At 43.0% G+C, this 23,538-nt stretch overlaps 1 protein-coding gene across 2 annotated transcripts; it reads right to left on the bottom strand.

Moving 5' to 3' along the window:
* Nucleotides 1–565: 565 nt before the first annotated feature.
* On the bottom strand, nt 566–23,099 carry PPP4R3B (protein phosphatase 4 regulatory subunit 3B). 2 transcript variants are annotated; one of them, XM_010706353.3, is made up of 16 exons: nt 22,994–23,099; nt 22,678–22,733; nt 15,692–15,790; nt 13,567–14,187; nt 10,973–11,050; nt 9,824–9,940; nt 8,737–8,853; nt 8,224–8,355; nt 7,104–7,206; nt 6,103–6,144; nt 5,680–5,838; nt 4,944–5,113; nt 3,224–3,363; nt 2,619–2,803; nt 1,998–2,122; nt 566–1,198 (listed from the first exon to the last, which is right to left on the bottom strand). In XM_010706353.3, exons 1-16 carry the CDS (start codon nt 23,052–23,054, stop codon nt 1,103–1,105), a joined length of 2,301 nt encoding a protein of 766 aa, XP_010704655.2. In that variant the 5' UTR covers nt 23,055–23,099; the 3' UTR covers nt 566–1,102. The 2 variants fall into 2 exon arrangements, with proteins under 2 accessions (XP_010704655.2, XP_010704654.2); XM_010706352.3 differs by having other exon boundaries at nt 1,998–2,200; nt 22,994–23,098.
* Nucleotides 23,100–23,538: the final 439 nt, after the last annotated feature.

Genomic DNA, 23,538 nt, shown 5'->3' with positions numbered 1-23,538 from the left:
GCTCTTCTGCTCCTGGAATTCCACCTTGGTCCAAACAGACTTTGCTGTTAAACGCCACTAAACCCATCACTAAGAAAAACCCGTTAGTGTTTCTTAATACCACCTCAGCTATGCAATGTCAACTTGCAAACAGGGAAATCTGCTCTGAGAAGCTGCAGCTCGTTTTAACGAAGCAGAAAATGATTCCGATTCCGCGTCTTCCACAGCGTGAAGCCGACAGCTCTGCGTGTGCTGTGAACACAGCAGTCCCTGCAGATGTTTGGGAAGCAGTCAGTCCTTGGCTTAGTTATTACTGGATATCTAATGGGGGGGGGCTGGGGGGAACAAAAAGAAAAACAACAACCAACCAAGCAGAACCATCTATTCCTGCATCCAGCTTCTGTTTTATCCTCTTGGAAAATAGAAATTTAAACTGATTTTTAATTGTTTAAAAAAAAAACAAAACCAAAACAACTGAGCATGCACTAAAAATGCAGTGTCCCTCCCTCCGACCATGAGAAATTTGTAATAAATGGTCCCAGAAATCTAGATTGTTCTTATGCAAATACAGTTAGTTTTCCCTTAATTTTTTTTTTTTAATTTTTTCAGTTTTTTTCTTAAAGAGGCATCGCTAAAAGAACACAATGTGACAGCACCATTACAAAATTAAGATTACCGGGTTCAAAATTTAAGCTTGATTTTTTCTCCAAGTTCTGTTAAACAATGGGGAAACCCTGCAATAGTTTTTTTTTTTTTTTAGAAATCGTTCCCTTCCCCCCCACGCCCTCCCAACACCTGAGACTTTCCTTGCTGAGAAGCCATCATCCAGGTTCTGTGTGTGAATACTAACCCACTTTTTTTTCTTTTTTTTTTTTTTTTTTTCTTGACAGCCTGAATGGCAGACTCCTTACTTACTAGAAAGACATTCAGTTCCTTGGAAGCCTTGTGTTTACAGAACTAACCCTTTCTAGCTCACAGACCGAGTTTCTTTTGCTACTCCTTGCGTTATCTCATGTACTCGTGGGAGAAAGCTTTCTCAATCAGATTCTTTTTAGCTCTTAAAACAGTTGCAGCATTTGAAACCCCGTAATAAAAAGTTTTTATTCCAAAGGTTTGGTTTCCTTTATGAACCCAGACGAGATCTTTTCCTTGGAGACGTCTCTTCCTCTTCGTCGTCATCTTCATCGTCAGGATAATCCACCAGGCCAACTAGACTTCCCTGCCAATCCAAAGAAAAAGAACAAATCTCACATTCAAAAAAATACCCAGGGTGGTGTCATTTTTAGTGCATGCCTCCCCCCCCTGCAGCTCACCCAGGACACACGAGCCTGCAGAATGCCAGGCTTTTCTTAGGATGGCAGTCAAATCTACCAGTGCTTGGTTTTACAACTTTCCGTCGGGTTAAAGTAATTCTCCTCTAAGGAGTTACAAACACCGAGTGCTATCTGCAGGCCGGGGACTGCGTAGTCCTTTGGTGATGCCTTTTCCATTCACAGACCCATGAGTTCAGAATGTTTTTCAATCTCAAGGGCAAAAGAAAATACTGAAGCATCCCTGCTCCTCTGTATCCGGCCTCAGAATTATTTCAGATCACTGTAAGCTCAAATCGTTGCTACAGAACCTAATGTGTACACGCACATTTTCCTGGTAAGGCTCAGGAGTGTGCAATAAACATTTTAGCACACTCTTCTCCAACCTCTCCAGAGCTTTCAGGCTGACAATGCAAATAAAGCATGTACAAGAAAAGTAAGTCACACACACAAAGCAGGAATGGACTTGGAAAAGCTGAGGACTGGGAGCAGTGGAGTTATGCAAAAGATGAGAGACGACAGCCCAGTGGATTAACAGCAGGTTCCCATCCCCACTCACTACTTCCAACCTTCCCCAAAGCAGCAGGCATTCAGCCAGGCAGGGCACAGACAAACGCACGCTGCAGTAAGGCACCGCCCAGAGACCAGTGCCGACCTGCAGCTCTGCTGCCCTACGTGAGGACAGCTGCTTTCACACAGATCTCCCACCTTCGTGGCTGTCACTGCTGTGGTCAGGGTGGCGTTCTTGGAAGAGGAGCCGTTGGAGCTTGCTGGTGATGTCTGAGCTGCCACAGATTTGCTGTTTGCACCGTTTGCACCATTGGCTGCGCTGGCTGAGTGGGAAAAAGTGAACTTGAATCCCCCAGCTGAAGTCCTTTTGGGAAGATTCTCTTTATCTTCACTCTCTTTAGCTGAGGGACAGAATTTTCATGCTTAAGTATCAGCCACGAAGCACAATCCACATCACTGCATCATGGGGCAGAAGCAGCCTTTTTCTAAAATTCTGGTTTCAACGAGCAGCTTGCTCACTGACCTCAGGCAAAGTGTGCCAGCATTCCAAGTAAGAACGGTACAGCTTTGGCACAGATGGTGCTCACCCAGGACACAAACACAAAGACATGTGGTTTTGAATCCCAGTTAAACCAGGCACATGTCTGGAGTCTTGTTTTAATCCTCACCTGGCTTGCAAAGACACACTGGCAGTTCATCCCTTGCTGCAGAACACCTTTCCTCCTGCTTGTGACTCAAACCCCAGGTGTGAGCACACAACACTCTACACGTCTCGCACAGAGTAAATACAGTGGTGGTGAGATGAAATGGAGGAAATACCTTTTTTAGTTTCCATAAACTTTTCGTAGCTGTCTGGAAAATCATCCTCTGGTTTAGACTTCTCAACTGGAGGTACAACAGCTTCACCTTCCTCCTCTTCATCTTCATTGAACCACATTTCTTCATCCTCCTCTAGGGCTCTTGCATCTCTGCGAAATCTATTGCTACGCAATATAGATGGAACACTGTAAGAGACACACAACATGTGGTTCAAGTGTCAGGATCCGACAGGTAAGAAATGGCTTCTGATGCCTTAAGGTAAACCATTCCATTCTGCCACCAACAGTTTAACCAACACCCCAAGTGGCAAGAAAGCAGACTGAGGCCTAACTTGGAATGAAACAGATTCTGCTCTTTTAAGCTGAATGTTTTCTGGCTAACATTTAACGCGCTGACAAACTGAACTGTACAACAGTAGGCCAATGATGAAAGCCAGATGTAGGTTTACTCTTAATACATATAAAAATACAAAGAAGCTCACACCTCAACCACAGCTTCCTGCTTTTTCTGACATTTATGAAAGAATTAAAAACAAAACCAAAAAAACAGCAGTAAGCTGATATTACATGACATTAAATAGTAGCATTGCAAACTATATTTATTACCTGTTCAGTTTCTGGTTTTGCCGGTCTTTCTCTTGCTCATATTTTGTCTTCAACCCCTTGAATGTCTGAACATATTCGATAGATTCAAGTGCATTATAAAAGTTTTCAACTATATGTGCAATAAGCGACTTAATATCTTCCTGCATAAGAACAAAGCAATATTTAAGTCTGCAGAAGTTCAGAAAGCTTTAGAATTGATTAATTTTAGAAGTAACTGATTAATTGTCCTAAGTGAATTAAGAATTATGTGGCCAGCAGGGGCAGGGGAGGGTGGAGTTCCACCTCTGCTCTGCCCTTGTGAAACTTCATCTGCAGCACTGCATCCAGGCCAGCACAGGAGGGATGTGGAGCTGCTGGAGAGGGTCCAGGAGAAGGCCACAAAGATGCTCAGAGAATGGAGCACCTCTCCTATGAAGAAAGGCTGAAGGTGCTGGGGAGACCTTCAAACAGCCTTCCAGTACCTAAAGGGGGCCTATGGGAAAGCTGGAGAGGGACTTTTTGCAATTGCATGTAGTGGTAGGACAAGAGGGAATGGCTTTAAACTACAAGAGGGGAGATTTACGTGAGGTGTTAGAAAGAAATTCTTCACTCAAAGAGCAGTGAGGTCTGGCACTGCTGCCCAGAGAGCTGTGGGGGCCCAAGGCCAGGTTGGATGGACCCTGGGCAGCCTGAGCTGGTAGGAGGCAGCCCATGGCAGGAGTAGTGCTGGAGGGTAGGGGTGGGGGGGGGAGAAAGGGACATTTTAAGGTCCCTTCCAACTCAAGCCATTCTGTGACCACAATTCTTGTAAAAAGTGTAAAAATCAATTGCTGTTTTCACAGTATTTCTCGGATTAACAGATAACACTCTGTATTTTACCAACCCTATTTGTTATATTTTGACTGAACCATGATATTCACTATCCTAGACTAGGCTTAATTGAGGAAAAAAAGTTTCATTAGGCCCTGCTCTCTCCTAAGTTTAACTTCTCTTTATAGTTCTAAATAGCTGCATCAGCACCTGTGGAACATGGCACCTTTTGTTCAGTTGTCCAACCATAAGTCTAATTGTTGGGTAAGCCTTAACACTCAGACCACAAGGGCAAAAGACATCTGAAAATACAACACACTTCTCCTTTTTCTGGGAAGGGCAGCAACTACAATACCCTACATCCAAGAAGTGCCTTCATTTTCACAGGCCACGGAGACTTCTGAGAAGACTGCCACACCAACGTGCTCGCAGCACACAGCCCAGGACCTGTTCTAAGTCCTTGTTTCCTACCCCACAGTATAACAACTGGGTGCTCCTGCTCGCACTGTCTGTCCTGTCCGTGTGCTGCCAGTGGAACAGCCATTGTTTCAGAGCTGACACCATCTCAGAGAGCATGATCTTTCTAATTTACAGCCAAATCGGTCTCATTTTCCTCACTTCCAAGTCTGGTCTCAAACAACTCAGCCACTTACAAGAATTTTGTCTCCAGGATGCTATCTTCTACAGAGACACGGGTATAAATAAGGCTTCTACATTTATCTTCAGAGAATGATCGAGTAAAACAAGCACGAAGCAGTGTACTGCCTCTTTTCTATTTTTAATCTCTCTCCGGGATTTTAATTTGTGACTTTAATTACTATTAAATATTTAATTCCTGTGAAATACGTGCGTTTTGTTCTTCTACCTGGGGTGACTTGTGTGCATATATATATATACACACAAGAGCTGCAGAAGCTGCTTAACTACGTACCACTCTGATGAATTCAAACAGTTCGATCACAGCAGAGTTGAGCAGGTTGTATCTGGTTCCATTATCCAGCAGAGCATTTATAACCGGCTCAAAGAGATTTCCCTTGGTGATATAACGGTTGTAAAATTCATCTTTTAGGCCAATTATCCTCCTCATGAAGCGAAGAGCACCTATATGAGGAAAGAAACGAGAGAGTAACTACACATCCAGCCTCCAATCTGCCCCTCTTGGCAAGAACTGAAAAGAATTTGGATGAAACATCTGCAGACGGTTCACTTGGTTTCCTCCTCCATTCTCTGACTTTCCTCTGTCTCTGAATGCAATCAGAATCCATCACGTTCTTTTTGAAGTAGTGCAGTAACAAACCTTAGTGAGTGTAAAATTAAATTAGTTCATTCCCATGCTTCTGTGTGCACCTTCCAGAACCACGTTTCATCCAGTCCATTTGCTCCCCAGGTGCAGCACCAGATTTAGGAAGTTACTTAGAAAAGACAGGACTTCCACTTAACACAGATGATCACAACAGATCCCTGCTACCACATCACCAGCTGCAATCATTCTCCTTCCACCACTCCCATTAACTCCAGTAACAGATACCTGCCACTTCTTTTTTTCAGACTATAAAAACAGAAATTTACCCCAACTCTGAACTGAGGCGTATCCTTTTATTTACAACATATCCCATGCAGTACAAAAAACGTCCTGAGGAAGGAAACTGTGGCAGCTCCATACTCACACAAGGCCAGAAAAGTGTGCTTTGAATTCATCAAAACCAGCACTCTTCTTAGCAAATCTTTGTTCATAATGTAGTTCTTGATGTGATACGTGTGGTGCTCCACACAGAAGGTAAGCAGCTCCAGGATTAAGGCGAGCAGTTGTGCTGTCTGGTAATTATCTACAAGAAAAATGTAGACAAGAACAGACACTAAAGAGGAGGATCTTTCAGAAGCAAGAGAGACTGGAAAGGGGAAAAGAAAAAACACAGCTACTCAGAAATAGATGAAAATATTCTTCCAGCTTCTTGCTACCTCAAATGAAACCCAGCACCCACATCTCCTTTAACAATAAGTATTTAAGCAACAAGATGAATTTCCTTCTTTAAATGAAGATATGTATGATACAGAGCGAGGTTCAAAACTCAAGGTCAATTAAAACTTACCAGGACAAATTGTATTACTCTTAGTGGACCCAACTACTGCATCTGATAAATAGAAAATAAAGCAAACGTAAGAAAAAGTTTTCAAAGCACTGCAAATATGCAAAAGATAGGGATAAGTAGTTCTACCAGCTGTTCAAGCTTTTAATTTAACCAAAACTCTGAGCTACAGGGAAGCAATCATACAGTCAGAATGCATGCCAGCTGACATCTCAGTCCATTTGTGTTACAAAATTTCCAATGCAACTAGGTGAAAATATGTAATCTAACACTGAGGAATATTATTCCTACACAGCTAATTCTATTTTCTTCAAATATCTCCAAATGAATACTCTAGATATTCTATTTCTGTTCTCAGTTAACGCACATTTGGTTTTTATCTACTCAACCACGAGAAGATGGGTACGACCAAATCAAACACATCTGCAAAACCATTCCTTTCATCCCTTGAAAAAGTGCTTTAAAAAAAGCCTGACTCAGAGGTGCCATGACATTAAACATCTTTGTAAAGCATTCAACTGATGTGAGTGCTAATTATATAATTAAGTGCCAATTCATTCACCATTACCAAGTTAGAGAAAAGAAAAAGGAGCTCCAAGTATCTCTTGGCAGAGCTTTCCTTCAGCATTTCTCCTCTGTTGCCTCATCCAGGGTTCAGTCAATCACCTGAGCTGACAGTAACTTCCCATACCATCACAGCATTTCTGCATCTGCTCTTCCAAAAGCCCCCCGTGAGCTACAGACACAGCTTTATGGCAAACATCCCCTTTTACTGCCTGGCTAACACTGGCACACAGCTCGTGGCACACGTGAGCAGGTGTGTGAGAGCACAGACCTGCACGTCACCACGCAGCGCTGCAACACGGGCTGTGAATGCTCTGTGCTCACAAAGGCCCAGCAGTTTCCAGGACATACATTCCCCATCTTGGGGGATGTATCACGGGCTCATTGTTGGTATTTCCTAAGCTCAAAAAACAAGATTTTAAAACCAAAAGCAATATTACCTTTTTCACATTTATCTTCTGATGTATTAGCCAGAAGTGGAGCAGTAAGAACGTGCATACAATGGTTGTAGAAGAAGTTGAGGAATTCACTTTTTTCTGTTTTCTAAAAGAAACAAAACTATATTAAGCATTGGCAACTGCGTGTATACTCTTAACTAAAAAGCAGTAGCAATGGAGGCATTGAGAACTGTACCCAACCCTCTCTGGTTTGCCTGCATCTATTTGTTTGGACCTGCAATATTAATCTCTCTCAAGATGTATTTCTGTATTTTGGGAAAATGATCTAAGACACCAAATCAACTTAAATACCAATAGAAAAAAACACAGTGGATGCAAACACACTGAAAGACAGTCTGTACTCTCACTGCTTCACAGAGTTTGCTTAAACCACTTCTGAGGGCATTAATTTTACCCATAATCACCTGCAACACATCACATCACAACAAGCATCACCTTGTCTATTTCCTTACATTCTATATTGTGCATGCCCACCAACACACAGTGTGCCTTCTTAAGGACAACACACATTAAATATGCATTACATCTAGGAGGAAGTTTTTCACCCAGAGGGTGGTGAGGCACTGGAACAGGCTGCCCAAGGAGGCTGTGGATGCCCCATCCCTGCAGGCATCCAAGGCCAGGCTGGATGTGGCTCTGGGCAGCCTGGGCTGCTGGTTGGTGACCTGCACACAGCAGGGGGTTGGAACTGGATGAGCATTGAGCTCCTTTGCAACCCAGGCCATTCTATGATTCTATGAAATACTCTGGCATGGTGCTAGTAGCAGCTGCATTGTGCCATTGGTATGGAAACAGCAACTTGGTATAACACAGACCCTACTGCACTCTCTTATCCACATATCCACAGTTCAGCTACCAGGAGTTATGATCAAACTGGTGTTATTTCACCGAAGCCTTCAGCTGTTTCTGTTAACAAACTCTTGAGCAATGCCATGTCCACATGTTACCAAAGGAAGTTTCAGTTTCTTTTATAGCTTGTTAAAATTGACACTGTAACAAATATTCTTTTTTTGATCCTCTGATGAGAACAACAATACGAAAACCAGTTTTTTTTATTTCTGCTGAGATGGTGAAGTGTCTTTACCCCTTTGTGTTTCCTTACATTAGCTGTGGCCAACATGTTCTCTGGATCTATCAAAGTGCGCAGGAGCCCCATCAGCTGAACAGCCCCGCCGAGCTCAGGATCAGTGTCACAGATCATCTGCTCAATGACCACATTGATGAGGAGGATGTCCTGAAAAAACAAAAGCTAAAAATGAGGCACGGTTTCAGTAGCCCAATGACTTCCACAGCTTCCACATCAAGGTGTTCTTTTTTTTTTCCCCTCCAATAATGAAGCAAAATGTGAAAATGGAAAGAGCTGCACTTAAACTTTGGAGTTTTTGTCATGCAAAACCCAACTCAACTAAAAATCACTGCTAGAAAGAGCTATGAACTTATTGCTGTGAACATATGGGATTCCACCATGCTCAGAAATGTTTGTATCTGACATCTACTTTTCCGGACTAAATGTATCTCAAGTGTCAGAGAGCCTTTTGGTTTGTGGTTTTTTTTGTTCTGTTTTAAAACTAATATATTTAATGAATTCAACCAACTTTACAACATGTTTACTTACATCATCACTCTGTTGGGCCTCTTGCATTACAAATTCTCGGACCATGGATGGACTAAATTCTACCAGATAAGAAAATATATCTGTAGCAGCAGATCTAACTTGCAAATCGTCCATTCCCTAGTGAAAATGAGATCAATTTAGCAGGGAGTTACAAGCTTTGAGAACACATTATTATCAAGATTTATACAGCAGCAGAACAGTGACAGGAGAAAGAAGTGATTTTTTCCCCCATCATTTCCATCCTTTAGAAGATCACAGGGATGTCTGTCGATTTGACACCTCTAATTTAGGCAAGAAATGTTTCATTTGGTGTTATTTGGTGTTATTCCCCATGGCACTGAAGATGCCAGTACTGTTACACAGAGTTCTGTAGAAAAGAACCAATTACATATTTTAGTATAAGTTCATTTGTATCTCACTCAGACAACAAGAAAATGTACAGTTTCTAAGCTTAGAAAATTAACAGGATGGGAAACACTTGAAGCAGTCTACACATGGAAAAGAACCACAAGATCAGAATTTGTTCAATCACTTAACATTCATATTGCTTTTACATTTATACAACAGTTACCAAAGAACATTAATATCACAGGTTGCTTCTCGAATATTAAAACAAACAGAATACATAGCTTCCAACAACAGCAATGACACACAAGTTGTAACATCAAGCAGCAACAGATGCTTCAACCAAAGGAGTGAAAAAGCATGTTTTCACATTGCTGTTTAAGATGGATTAATCTGCTTTATACCACTGAAAAGGCAGGATTAGGATAGGATAGGAACAGATAAGAGGTCAAGATTATCTAAAAATACTCCTTTGGTCCTATTCCAACTACAACAACAACAACACTGAGCTGAAACATGAAAGAATCCTTTCTGAATTTTACACTTGTTGTCAAGAGGACTGCATCATCACACAAAGTCAAAACAGTCATTGCAATGAAGTGGGGCCACCTGCATATCCTCTGGTACTTTTCAGAAGAACAAAGTCATCCAATGAAACTTACAGAAAGCTATCGGGCAGATCTGATTAGAGGTCACACACTTTCCCCCCTTTTAATAAAAACAGTTCTGAATTTTCACTTACCATCACAATTTCAAGAGCTGGAAGGATTCCCAACTTTGCCAAAGTTTTGAAAAATGCATCTCTGTTCTGAGGTTGTAATGTCTGAGAAAATGCACAGAACTCCTTGAAAAAGTTAACCTGTAACACAGGGGAAAAAATGAGCATTTGATTCAGGAAACACTCAAAGTATGAAAATGGTTGTGATTTGTATCAGTCTTTGTACTGGCTGGTCTATGCCTGCCTGGTAAAGGGACTGCTCTGCTCCTCTCCTCCAATGTTCAACATCAGTTAGGCAACATTAAGGATGAAAGGAAAGCCAAAGCAGTTAACAAAATCTGTTAAGAGGCTGAATTTAAGTAGGACAGTCATCTTGTAGCTATTTTATCACATTTAGCATAGGAAGGATTTATACTTCTGCAGTTTGCCTTCTGTTAAAAGAACAAACGTTCTCCCTTGCTGAAAACAGTCACTCTAGATTTTAGTAAGGCAATTTAAGCTGATAAAGAGTCAGAGAGAAACAAGTTGCCCAAGGAGGCTGTGGATGCCCCATCCCTGGAGGCATTCAAGGCCAGGCTGGATGTGGCTCTGGGCAGCCTGGGCTGCTGGTTGGTGACCTGTGCACAGCAGGGGGTTGGAACTGGATGAGCATTGTGCTCCTTTGCAACTCAGGCCATTCTGTGATTTTATGTTTGTAATGTACATACTAAGAGACCATTGCTAACCCTTGGCCCCAGGGCTGAAACATCTCACTGACTGAGCAAAATACAATGAGAAAAAGCAGTAACTGTATGGTAAGCCTTAGGGAGAGAGCATGCTGAAGAGCACTTAGGATCATTCACAGGATATGTCAAGATGGAAGGGACACACAGGGATCTCTAAGTCCCATTCCTGGATCCAGACAGCACCACATGCAGCTTGTCACCAACCAGCGTACCTTCAAGCTTAGGACTTTAGCTTAGCACTGTTCCCAGTTACTGAGAACAAATCAATCAGATTTTTACCTCACAAGAAATATTCTTCTAGTGAGTACAAAATCAAAGACGATGCCACATTAGAATGGTTCCCTCTAGGGTTACAGAAACACCTGATTGGAGGCAGCACAGCTCCAGTGTTCCCGCTTTGTGCCTGACGATTAAAGTACTCCAAGAAGTCCCAAGCACAAGGACTTACCAATTCACATCGTTTGTCATCATCTGTAGCTTCATCTGTTAGTTGTGCAAAAACTTCGGACAAAAATTTTTCATCTTCCTGTGTAACACAAAAGGAAAACAACTCACACAAGACAGCTTACACATCGAACTGGCCTTTACAGGCTGACACTATACAGTCAAGCTTAACTACTCGCTCGCTTCTTAGAAAGGAAAAAATATGTACTTGTAGATCTGGTCAATAAATATATACATTTGATCATTAAAAAGGGAAAGGCAAGAATGCAAGTTTACAAACATCACTTCCAGTGCACTCTTTCAGTCCTCACGCTGTGCAGCAGCACCACAGATGAAGCTGAGGATGGGCGAAGCCACCAGACCTGCCTCCTAGCAGGACTCAGCAGACCTCACCTCTCCCTGCTCTCCTCCAGCACTCCACTCGCAGTGCTTCACAGCACCACAGGCTCACTGTGTGATGTCCTGCTGCCAGCAGGCAGCACAGTGTCAGAAGTGGCCACTTAACACTCCAGGCTCCCTCCCTGTGCTGGACAGGTCCTTCCTGTTGGCTACAACTGCACAGCCCTGCAGCAAAGCTCTTCTCAGCAAGCCAAGCTCCCCTACTTGTACCAAGTTCAGCTTTCACCCATCAGGAAAACTTTTCTGATTATTTGCTTTTCACACCAAGATAATTTACTGCCAGGGGATACCCCTCAATTGCACAGGGGACAACAACTCATTTCCTGCCAGATGTTCTGGTCACACCACTGCCTAACGGCCAAGGCACAGAACACCAGGATGAGCCCCACCTCTCAGCAGCTGCCTCCCACCTGCTCTCTGCATGAGGATCTTCCCCATACTCCTTTACATGGAATAGTGCTGGTGTTCTTTCAAACCAAACTGCCTGGTACTCTCCAAACACAATACAAATCTGAAGGCCAATGGTAACATTACGCTTTACTACGAGTGATACCTGAATCAGCGTCAGAAGGAAGATGACCTGCAAAGACTTATTGGTTTATTTTAAGCATTGCTGGCCTTAACAGCTAAATTAAGCCTGTTAAAAAAATCGTATCACAACAAGCAGATTGTGTAAAGCTGCTGCAGCTGTAGTCCTCGTGTCCTGGAGCACAGCACGGCTCCAGGCTCACTTTCTATTCTCGCTCTGCTTCCCACCCATCACAGAGCCCTGCTGCTGCACAACCTGTTACTCCTATGGCTGTGTTCCCTAGGAAAACACTGGTGTGCCTAAGGCACTAAGATTTCTAATTTCTACACCAAACCCAGAGGAGCTTCAGGATTCTTATGCCACACAAAGAAGCTGATTTACACCAGGAAAGTGGGAAAAGTCCTGAACCTCCTGTTAGCACCACCACGCAGCTCCCCAGAGCTACGACAGCCAGCAACCTGTCTGTGTTTTCTGTGTAACCCTCAAGGCAGGTTAACTGATGTAGGTATCAATGCCACTTGTAGACCAATGTGCAAGCCTCAATTACAGTCCTAACTCTACATAAACTGTGTGCCATCCACTCATCCCAACCACAGCCCAGATGGCAGTGACAGAGCAGCACAGAACTGCCACAGTCCCAGAGCTTCCTTTGAAGAGTACCTGAGAGAAGAGCCAGGAAGTGAGAGTTTTCTGCTAGGGTACAATTAAATGTTCTGTACAGTAAAACTTAAATGGAATATGAAAACCTTTTCTTTTTTCAGTATCTCTCTAAATGGAAGTAGGACTGTGGCCCTAGGAAAATGACACTGAATGTATTTTTAGATTTAGAAAAGTTACAAATGCAAAATAATAAAATGGAAAAGATTTACTTAACCAAATCATTCTTTTTGCAAGAGAGACCTACTTTGCTTCTTTCTGCTATTCAACCCAAGTAAAAAGAAGCCTCAAAGCTCATCCATGTAACTGCCTTTTGTTGTTCCTTTGTGTTTGAGTAGTTCTAGGTTGTTGGGTTTTTTCTCTCTGCTCCTCTACTGCAGTCTTTAGAAACACTCCTCATGGCAATGTTATTTCTCCACTGCCTACTTCCTTCCACAACTTCAACATTCTTTTCTTCAAATGAAAACTGACACGTCTGTAAAGTTCTGCTCCACATAAATGTGCCATATTCCAAAGTAAATGGACCACAAACAGAACCAAACCACTTTGGTAGCCCTCGGTTTGCACAACAAAATATGAACTGAAAACACCCAAATCATCACTACATGCATGCAGAGCACTTCACATTTAAGGCTCTTTCCATAGTCCAATTTGTCTGCCACAATCAGCTGCTCCTAAGTCTGTTTCTGACTGTGAAGTCTTCAGGATATTTTTCAGGACCTTGGAATTGTAATATTTTGTGTTATTGCCGTGGGATATCAGCAGGAAGAGAAAACCAGTGAATTAACTACTTCGTATTATAACATGAGCATCAGGAATCAGTACAATAAATTATTTACAACATATTGAAAGCCTGTAAATCTAATGTTTTTAAAAATCAAAAATAAAATTAAGGTATCAGAAATCAGTGGAAAACAACTACTTCACAGTGTTAAAGAGCCATAATCAGTTTCCAAACTGCACCTAGATGCATCTACACATCAAGAATCTATAGCATATTAAAAATCACTTACCTGCAACATACTGACAATCTCAACTTTGTTGAAGAAAATAAAGGAAGTAAGGGTAGAAAGAAAGTTCTCTTCAAAAACCGATGGTGTCGGCAAGATGATGTCCTGAATGTACTGTACCCTGTAAGTCTGATGGATTTTTTGCCTGAGTTCAGAGTCTGTTATAGGAATAACCTCCTTAAATTTTGCTGTTTTGGTCAAGAACTCCCTGTGCCGTTTTGGCTGAGCCAAAGAAGGGTCATACTCAAGGCATCCAACAACATCCATAATACACTCATCAGAAAACATCACCTCAAACAGAGTTGCTTTATTGAGGAACAAAATTCCTCTAATAATTTCATACAAATGATGCAAGCCTTCTGTGTTCTCTAAATTCTCGCAGACTTGGAAAAGCTGCAATAGTTTTTTAATATAGCCTTCATTCTCCAAGGCCAGTGCTAGCTTTTCTCTACGGATGGGTGAGGAGAGAACAGAGGTAACTAGGTCAGCAATCTCTTCAAGTTTGTTGAGTTCACAAGAAGGAAGGTCGATCAAAGGACTGGTTTCGGGCATCTCTTCTATGTGCTCCTCTTCAGACTCGATAAGGTCCTGTGTGACTTCCACTGAAGGATCCTTACCCTGAACCTAAAAACAGTGCACAGTTAACTGTCTCATCCCACTACATACTTAAGAGAAATCAAGCAGATAACGTACATAAATCCTTTCATGCCTTCAGCTGCCTGGAAAGTTTCTAGCCGTGAGGAAGAACAGTTAAGTCTGCTGCCTGTGAATTCTACAGAAGTCACTACCATTACCTCCAGTAGGTATTTGTCAAAAATCAAACAAACAAACCCACCAAACCTAACCACATCTGTGCAACAAAGAAATCTGAAGCACCCTGAAGATAAAATACAGAAAGTAAAGAAGGGCATAACAAAGCCTTCTTTCAGTATCTCAAACAGAAGGGAAGACTAGGCTATAAAGTCATGGTAAGAGCCCACAGCTATGCTAACATGATGTGAACCGTAAGAAAAAGACCAAGAACAAAGGCATAAAGGTATGGATGCCCAAACTGAACGGGGAAAGAGGGATGCAACTGACTCCTACTCCGTACTCTCGTTCTGTTGAGCATGCTCCTCTCTTTCCCCCAGCCTACTCTCACACCCTGTACTTTTATTTCCTTTACTCGCCCTAAGATTCATAAACTCCTATCAGACCTCTCCCACAAAGGATCACCTCCCAAAGGGGAGTCTCAAAGTGCTAAGAGTTTTGAAATCCAATGAAAGAACTAAGGCTAATGGCTGGCACCACCTGACCACATGAAGTCCTTCCTTTCAGACTGATTACCAGATCAGCCCCACACAGGACTAACTGAAAACCTGGCCTATGTATTAGACATATCTGCAGCTACTAGCATCAGTTCCTTTCAGTATTTCACAACTGAGAAGATTCAAACTCAGCATGCTTTGGAGTATGAGAAAGCATCTTAATCAGCTATTTTGTTCAAAGGAAACTGCTCAGAATCCTGAGTTCTAAGTTTCTTTAGTTACAGCTTTAGTGTTTTCCAGAATCTGAGACAATTAGGATCAATTCTGACACAAAAGTCTGGGTTTCTTCTGTGAAGTACACACAGGTGTAGTAACTCCACTGATCTGCTATTAGTAGAATCGAAAGTGTGAGATGTGAACTCTGTTACCTACTAATACAGTGCAGACTGAAATATTCCTAAGATATGGTCAGTAAGACCTAGGCCTTGATGGAAAAATGACTGACATTTTGAGCTCAGTCAGCAATGCCAGCAGTGCCTCTCACTGAGGGAGAGCTACTCCCACACATATTACAACTGATTACAACCAGCTAGCTCCCCACAGGACACTTAAAATCTGGCACTCTAGGTTTTCTAGTTTTTAATCTAAAAAAAGTCAAAATCTGGGTTTCTCTTGCTGATTTTAAGAGCAGGAAGGCCAACTGTGAAAAATACAGATTTTGTAAAGAGTGGCAACTTAAGATTTTACACAGAAAAGCCACAGAAAGCAATGACAAAGACATGCTTATTTTACAAATAGGTTGTAAAAGTACAACACAAATACATGAAAAGACAGAAGACACTAAAACATCTGCAAGAAACAATAGGAAATTTTAAGTGTACCTGGCAGATTTTTTCCCAGATTTCATCACAGCCAGCTTTTTCTTGAAAACTCAGTGCTAAGTCATAGTTCTCTGCTTCTGACCAAACAATCAAGGTGTCCTGTTTAAGACAAAAAAAAAAACAACAACAAATACATTCATCTCTCAGACAGTTCAGATCTTCAGCAGGGATTTAACTGTATTCTGTTGAATCACATCTAAGGAATAAGTAATAATTTGTTACCTTTGTAATAGCTTTAGTCACTGAAATCTTAAGTTTTTTGTTTTGCTCTAAGGGACATCACCTTTTTTTTTTTTTTGCTTTATGAATGTTATCTTTCCATATTGAAAACACTCATAATGGCATTTCTCTGCAACACACAGTAGTTCTGATTGTGCACATGAATGCACACAAAAAGTTAAGTAAATTTGTAACGTAAATACAAAAAACCTGAAATTCTTCTGAAGCTGTGGATGAAAGTAAAAGATTATCATTTCCTTCTCAGAAGAAGTTTAATACAGCTGTAACCATGTGAGAATAAAAGCTTTGAGTATTACAAACCTAAACACATGCAATATGTTTTTCTAAACTAAAAGACATGCAAGTTTTATGTAACTCAAGCAGTAAGTTACTACCAAGTCCACAAACACCTTGGCAACAGATATTTTCAACTGAGCAAGTTTTCTTTTCCTCCGTAATAACCACCTCTACTAATTGAATTTGCACGTTTGAACAACAGATTTTACATCAGAATTTCTGCATAGACTATAGAAGATCTTTTTTAATGAGGTTTTGTTAGGTGACATGCTGCTCTAAGTCATGCATTCCTCTTAGCAGGCACCTAAAACATCTTCTGACTTGTCTCACTATATGACACTACCAATACAGTCTTTTGTTTTGAAACAAGCCCAACTTCCTCATTTAGGGTAGAATATTTCCAAAACAAGGCCATTCAAACACATACTGAACAATGGCACTTGCAGAGCAAAGCTGCATTAACGTAACTTAATTCAGAGTGGCTGAGAATTTCAGTGCATATGGCTCAAAACATGTGAGTTACCAGGTCTGTAGCAGAGCTGCCAGGTCAGGAATGAAGCCTGTGCTTGGACACCCAAATATGCAGTTCTGCATCCTACAATAAACCCATCAAAGTGCCTCAAGCCATCTGCTCTCTGCTGGTTTTGTGAGCTCCAGCAAAATGTTCAATGCTGTTACATCTGATGACTTCCTGAACTGCTACCACAACTTGTTTTAAGCCCCAGTAAACCCCTGCTTGATGTCAATAAGGTAATTCGCTTCCTACTTTTGCTGAGGACAATACTAAGCACACAACTCAGGGAGGCCTGTAAGTATTGATCCTTCACCTCGTATATCATTTTTGTCACAAACAAAATACCTGAGTGACGTTTTTAAGTTCAGCAATCAAACCCAAGCAGACAAGTGAGCAGCTTATAGACACCCAGTGTGTTAAGGAAAGCAGCAGGCAACAAGGAACAGAGGTCCCAGTGCCCTCTCCCTCTCATCCTTACCCCAAAGGGCTCTCAACTCTGGCCCATCCCACGTTGAAGGGAAGAAGCCTTCTCCTGAAGGTCTCAGGAAGGGATTACTGCCTTCCCAGGTGATCCCCACTGCTCCCTGTCACAGTCAGCATTCCTTAATCCTCCCTGACCCAAGCTGGGTTAGCTCAGGTGCTGCAAGCAGACCCGGCAGCAGTTGGGGGACAGCTCAGGGAGCAGGGAGCTGACCTGCAGCTGCATGGCTCACAGTGAGACCCTCCTCCCACACAGTGTGCCAAACAACTGCTGCAGCACCACATGCCAGCAGCTCTCCATGGAGCTTCTGCAGTGTTCTCACAACAGCCAAACGCAGTGCTGTGCTTCCATCTCAGCTTCTCATGCATACTCTTCTCACATGGCAACCTTGCTGATGATAGCCTACTACTAAATCAGCTTCTGTATTCCACAGGAAAACCACAAGCCACACTAAACAACAGCAATTGTACAAGCTCAATATTTCTTCCCATATCTGTCTACTTTTCCTTAAAGAGACAGGTCTTCCCTAGCAAAGCACTGAGCTCCCTGCACTGCTCACAAGAGCTGTTTTTTTTACTACAGTGCCTCATAGAACACTTGCATTTTCCTGCTACATTTTCCCTGCTTTGGGGTTGACCCACGTGTGCAAACAGCACAGCTTCCTATGGCTGGCACCACCCTGCTCACAGCTGTTGAGTCTCGTCTCTGGCTCAGGGACAGCTCAGCCCATGTTTACAGTGATGTGACATTTGAGAGAGAGCAGGGAACTGGCCTTCAAGGAATAGGAACAGCTGGAAACTGCAGAAACTGAAAATCCAGTCGGCTCCCGCCTCGAATCCAACTGAGCTGCCACGGAATCCAAAGAACACAGCAGAAAGAGGTCTCCCAAGTGGTCACTCAGAGTTGCCAAAGGAGCTTATTTGCAGGAAGTGAAAACAGAATATGTACATTTTGATACCAAATACATTAGCAATGATTTTGATCAATAGATTTGATATAGGCTATCTGAAGAGAGCTTGGAATCATTCAAGTACACGTGTGCTGTGGGATGCCTGTTACCACCTGAAGGCATTTTACAACATAAAATCAGTCAATAGGGTAAAACAGAATGATATAAATGATGCTGCAAATTAATAGCATCAACTTGTCTTTCCTGTAACATCCTCCTTAAAAACACTTGTCTTTTACAGACTAATTCAACTGAAGAGAATTCTTAATTACAATTTCTTGGGAATTGCAAAGATCAAAATGGGAAACGTATACCTGAAAGTGTTCTGTGAAACCACTGATGCCCTAATGCTCGCAAATCAATGCTGCTGCATGTAAGCTGAATCCCAGAGGAAGCTTAATGAACACAGGGGTGAAGAAGTCCTGCTCACAGCCCAGGATCACACAAGTACCAGACACACATCAGTGACTTCAACGACTGCACGCACCCACAGAGATTGTGCTTAAACATTTGGTGAGAATTCTGAGTTACTGAATGGTGCCTGCTGCACTCTGCAATGCTTGCACAAGTTCTGTAAGTTTCTCCAAAAATATTTCCAAAGGATTTTAAAACATAAACTGTCTTAAGTGTTTCCAACACATAAGCACAGAGAAGAACTGCAAAGAGCAACCAGGATCCTTCCTGCTCTCTTTAAACTCTCCCACTCATAGCTCATAGGCAAGATGCTGCCTGTTGTCTTCTTCAGTTTCATCTGAAAATAACTGTTCCACACCAACAATGAATTTACCCGTCATCCCTACGCTTCCTGCATGACCCAAGAGCACCCAGCATCACAGACTGACACATCCCAGGCCCAGCTCCTTCACGTGCTCAGATGAGCAACAGCAATCTTCCTGAATTCACTCAAACGATACAACACAACACAAAGCAAGAAAAAGAGTAATTCAGATCAACAACCCGAGCTCTAAGAGCACCTCACTCTCTCCTCACTTCAGTGGAGGATCACCAAATGCCTGCTGCTCCCTCTCAGTGTCTCCATGTCAGCCCCTTGCTCTCCTCCAGTGCTAGCAGAGAGGGGGAGAGAGGCAGGTAGCTCAGCCAGCAGAAAGAGATGTTTGGTGGGATCAGATCCTACAGCTGATCTGCCAAGCAGCTGCATGAATGCTCACGCTAACTGCTTGGCTGCCTTCATTCTGCTGTGGTTTAACCCAGCACCATGTGGCTGTTCACTCCCTCCCTCCCCTCCCAGTGGAATGGGGGAGAGAACTGGGGGAAAAAAAAACCCAAAAAACACCAAAACAGAACTCATGGGTTGAGATAAAACATATTTAGTAAGAGAAAAGGAAGAAAGAAATAGCAGAAATGATAATTATGTTTACAGAAGAACTGATAAACAACATGGTTTGCTCACCACCCACAGTCTGATGCCCAGCCATGGCCACCGGCTGCAAAGCCCCAGCCAACTCCCTCTATCTTTATAGCTTTTTATGTAATGCCACATGGTATGGACTATCCATCAGCAGTGCTGGTTGTGTCCCTCTCAGCTCCTTGTGCCACCCAGCCCCTCGCTGGCAGGACAGTACAAGAAGTTGAAATGCCCTCAGCTGGCTCCGTGCAGCACTACTTACCAACAACTCAAACGTTGGCATGTTATCAGCACTATTTTTCTCCCAAAGACACAACATACCATCATAGCAGACACCATGAAGAAAACCAACCCTGGCCCAGTTGAAACAAGCACAGCGTTGCACCACTGGAAGCATATCGAATCCCAGCCTCAAGCAACTCCGCTGACTTTGCCTGAAGCAAATTGCTCTGATGTCACCTGAATGACAGCAACCGTGCTTCAAGAGCATTCCTCATCCTACATCTGAAAATAGGTAATGCTCCTTTCGGGGAGCTCCACCATCACTGTGCACAGTGAGAATTTCTGTAGCAGCTTCAAGACTTAAAGCCACACAGCTGAAAACGACCGCCCTCAGAGCCGCGCGGCAGGAACAAAGCAGGCAGAGCCATCTGATTTCACTGCAGCACTCATCCACCCTTCTGCCAGCCCTGCCAGGGAACAGTAACCTCAAGCAGAGGGTGGAACAACAGATGGGTGCGGCAACAACTTCTGAAACTGCTCCTGCCAGAGCCTCCAGAGCACATCTGACCCTGCCCTTTGGCAACCACCCCGTGCTCAGCAGAGGAGTGTTGCTCTCAGAGCCCAAGCCCCAAATGCAGGGTGACCTAAAGCTCTTAGGGTGCCTCTTGCTGTTTGCAGACACGGAATCAGAGATTCTTCCAGGCTGTGTGCTGAGCAGTCTGCCACCTATGTCATGTTTCTTGTGAGGAAAGATCATGACTATTGCATGCTAAGGCTGTGACAGAACAGAATTCTGCACAAAGCCAGGCAACACAAGCGGGATTTGAGAAGGCAGTTTTGTTTACAATTAACCAACAGTTCTAGTACTACTTAGCACAAACTGGGAATCGTACACTGATTAAATATCAGGGTTTTTTTTTTTTTCCCCCACCCACAGAACAATGTTATGCAAATCACAACTGAAGCAACAGCTACTCTGTAAGTGGATTCAAGTCACTCACAATGCGTAGGCAGGGCAGGCTTCCCTTCTGTCAAGCCACACCATCTTGTGGCTTCCCCCAAACCAAGGTGAAAGGCACCTTAATGAAATCTGCAGCTGAACTCTGACACCACCTGAAGTGCCTGGCCTGGACAGATAGGCACGGCCTCCAAGTCCTCAGGCTGCCTGCACAGCAGACCTCAGCCAGGGTGCTACAGAAAGACAATCCGTGTTCTTATCTGGTCAGTCAAAATATTTTGCCTGATTCTTCCCACCGTTTTAATAACATCTGCTGAGAAATGGACTTGTGAGAAGCACAATCTGAGCTGAGACTGAAGCACAGGACAGCCAAAGGTTTGGCTCTTTGCAGTAGGCACATACAAATTGAAGACCAAGCACTAGTCAAACAAAAGCAGCCTGAGTTCAGAAATGAGACAGATCTCGAACCTTTCTCTGGAAAACTCCCATCATTATTACTTAAAAATAAAAACAAAAAAATGAAGACTTCCCCAAAAGAGTGAGAACCAAAGTAAACACTCAGCCACAAGGGCAAAGAAGCATTAGAACTGACAGTAAGAGCCAACCCAAACAAACTTCAGCCTAAGATAAGGTTTTTAGAACTACAGCCTAAATAGACTTTTCCACAACAACAACAACAAGCCAACCACCTAATTAAGTCAATTGAGACTTCTCTCAGTTAAGTAAAGAAAGTTTTCAAACAAGTAGCTGTCTGAGGATTTCAGAGGACAGGCAGCAAAAGGAAGCACTTCAAGCTTTGCAGCAAGGCAGCCTGCACTGGTGTTTATGTTAGGCGTTAGCTTCCTGAACCAAACAGGAAGCAGCTCAAGGCCTTTGACTCGCAGAACCCTGCAGAACTCCCACGAATATCTCCTGCCACCCACCCAAGAAAAGCCAGCAAGCATCACCTGACTGAATACACCAACACCTCACCAGAGAAAAATGGAAACCGCAGAAAGCAGCTTTCTGAGAAATGAGCCTAAGTCTGCCTGCAGCCAATCTGCGTTCCAGAGCCTGCATGAAGGCCCCTCTCCTCAAATCCTCATAACATAACTTGTCATCTGTCTTTTGAAAAAATCCAAAGCGAAACACTTCAACAGGCTCTTAATGATTTAGGAAGAAAATGAAATTGTTTTCTAGAGCTGAAATGCTTCTGGACAGCATAATGATGAAGAGTGGTATAAAACACTGAACAAAAGAAACAGAACAAAGAAATAGACAGGAAAAAAACAGTACAAAATCATGAGAACAATGTAGGCAGAGACATCAAAATGGAACATAGAAAAAGGAAAAAACGCAGCAAAAGCAAGAGATTTGGTAGACTGTTTTAGTGTATTAAAAAAGATGACCTCATAACATAGCTCCCAACTGTTTTGCTCCTTTGTTTTGCAGAAGCCTTACCCCCAGGAAAGGCAACTGTGCAGCTAAGTCCCCCAACTGCAGGCATCTCACTGAGGAGAGCAGGGGGTTTCAAGGCTTAAAGCAAGAGCTCAACAGCAACAATAACAAGGCCCTCAAATTCCTTCGTATTACTGTCAAAGAAAGAATAGTGGAAATAAACACAGCAGAAATCACAAGGCAGTTGAACTGTTACCTTCCTCATGTGTCAGTTATTTCACATGCACAACCCCATCTCCCACTACAGGCTATGTTTCTAACTAATTTTCTTGTAACAAGGCCAGTATTTACCCAAATAATACACACAGATGCTCTTCAAAGCCTTCATTCCAAAAGGGTTTTTTAGGAGAACGATATTTCTAGAACACGAAGCCAGACAGCATCTACAAGCTCCTAACTTAAGTTCTTCACCTCTACGAAAAAGCACACCACCAAGTGCACATCTCTTTTTTCCTCTCTTTTTTCCTGCAGGACAGTCAGTCTGAGCACGAAACAACTGAGCATCAGTAATCAGAGAAGCTGAAGCCTGGTAAAGATACTTACCTGCTGTTTTTGATATGCAGTGTTCGGATTTATCTTCGATTCTAGCAGTAGTGAGCCTGAAAAAGTAATGAAGACACTGAGTTTAACAAAGCAAACATTTCCATGGATCTTACACCAACACGTTTTGAGCCTAAACCACATCTTCCAGGAAGTCCTACAGAACAATATGCTTTAGACATAATTCTAAGTAAGCCAGATAAAACAAGATTTAACACCCACAGTAAAACTCAAAATTCTCCACACCACGTTTTCCTCAGGAACCCAGTGTGACAATTAACTGCTTTAAGGGCCCTGTAACAAATGCATACAAACTCACAGCAGGGAACACGCTGCACAGAATGAAAACATGTTTGCCCACACAAGCCACGTGGGGCCATTTGCTTTTATTTCCTTCAACTGCCCTTCACAAGTGAATCATCCAGATAAACCCAACGCTCCACACTGGGTTTGTGAGCAGTGTATGTATCCTGGCAACAGCTCCGGTACAATCCGTAGACTCTGAGGTGCTTTATTCAGCACGTTGGCACCTGTTGGCTGCTGAGCGGCCAGAGCGTGCCCTCTGCCAGGCACACAGCCGTACAGTGACCCTAGAACATAAGGCAACAACACACAACACGACCTGAGCCTTTCCGGATAGCATCAGTGAATTCCTAGCGTAGAAAAAGCCCTCCTGGAGCACCGAGCAGGGAAAGCAAAGGGCGCTCCAGAACCGAAAAGCAGTCTTTGCCGGAGCCGAACAAGATGTCGTCACGTGCAGCAGCTCCATCTGCCCTCGGCCAGGGGCAGGAAGGAGCAGCGGGCGGGCAGAGCAGCGCAGGGCAGGCGGGGAGAGGCCGGGGGCCTCCGGACCGCCGGCAGGGA

Source organism: Meleagris gallopavo, chromosome 2 (assembly GCF_000146605.3).
Source record: "Meleagris gallopavo isolate NT-WF06-2002-E0010 breed Aviagen turkey brand Nicholas breeding stock chromosome 2, Turkey_5.1, whole genome shotgun sequence".
In the NCBI taxonomy this organism is placed as follows: Eukaryota; Metazoa; Chordata; class Aves; order Galliformes; family Phasianidae; genus Meleagris; species Meleagris gallopavo.
Note: the sequence above shows the minus strand (reverse complement) of the source record. Positions and strands in the feature narration are given on the sequence as shown.

What these genes read in the sequence shown, in the direction of transcription:
- PPP4R3B (XM_010706352.3), bottom strand. Translation starts at nt 23,054, where the DNA reads ATGGCCCCACGTGGCTTGTGTGGGCAAACATGTTTTCATTCTGTGCAG. An exon ending in GCACACTTTTCTGGCCTTGT is followed by an intron (nt 5,114 to 5,679) that starts GTGAGTATGGAG and finishes TTCCTCATATAG; the next exon opens with GTGCTCTTCGCTTCATGAGG. An exon ending in CAAAACCAGAAACTGAACAG is followed by an intron (nt 2,804 to 3,223) that starts GTAATAAATATA and finishes TGTCTCTTACAG; the next exon opens with TGTTCCATCTATATTGCGTA.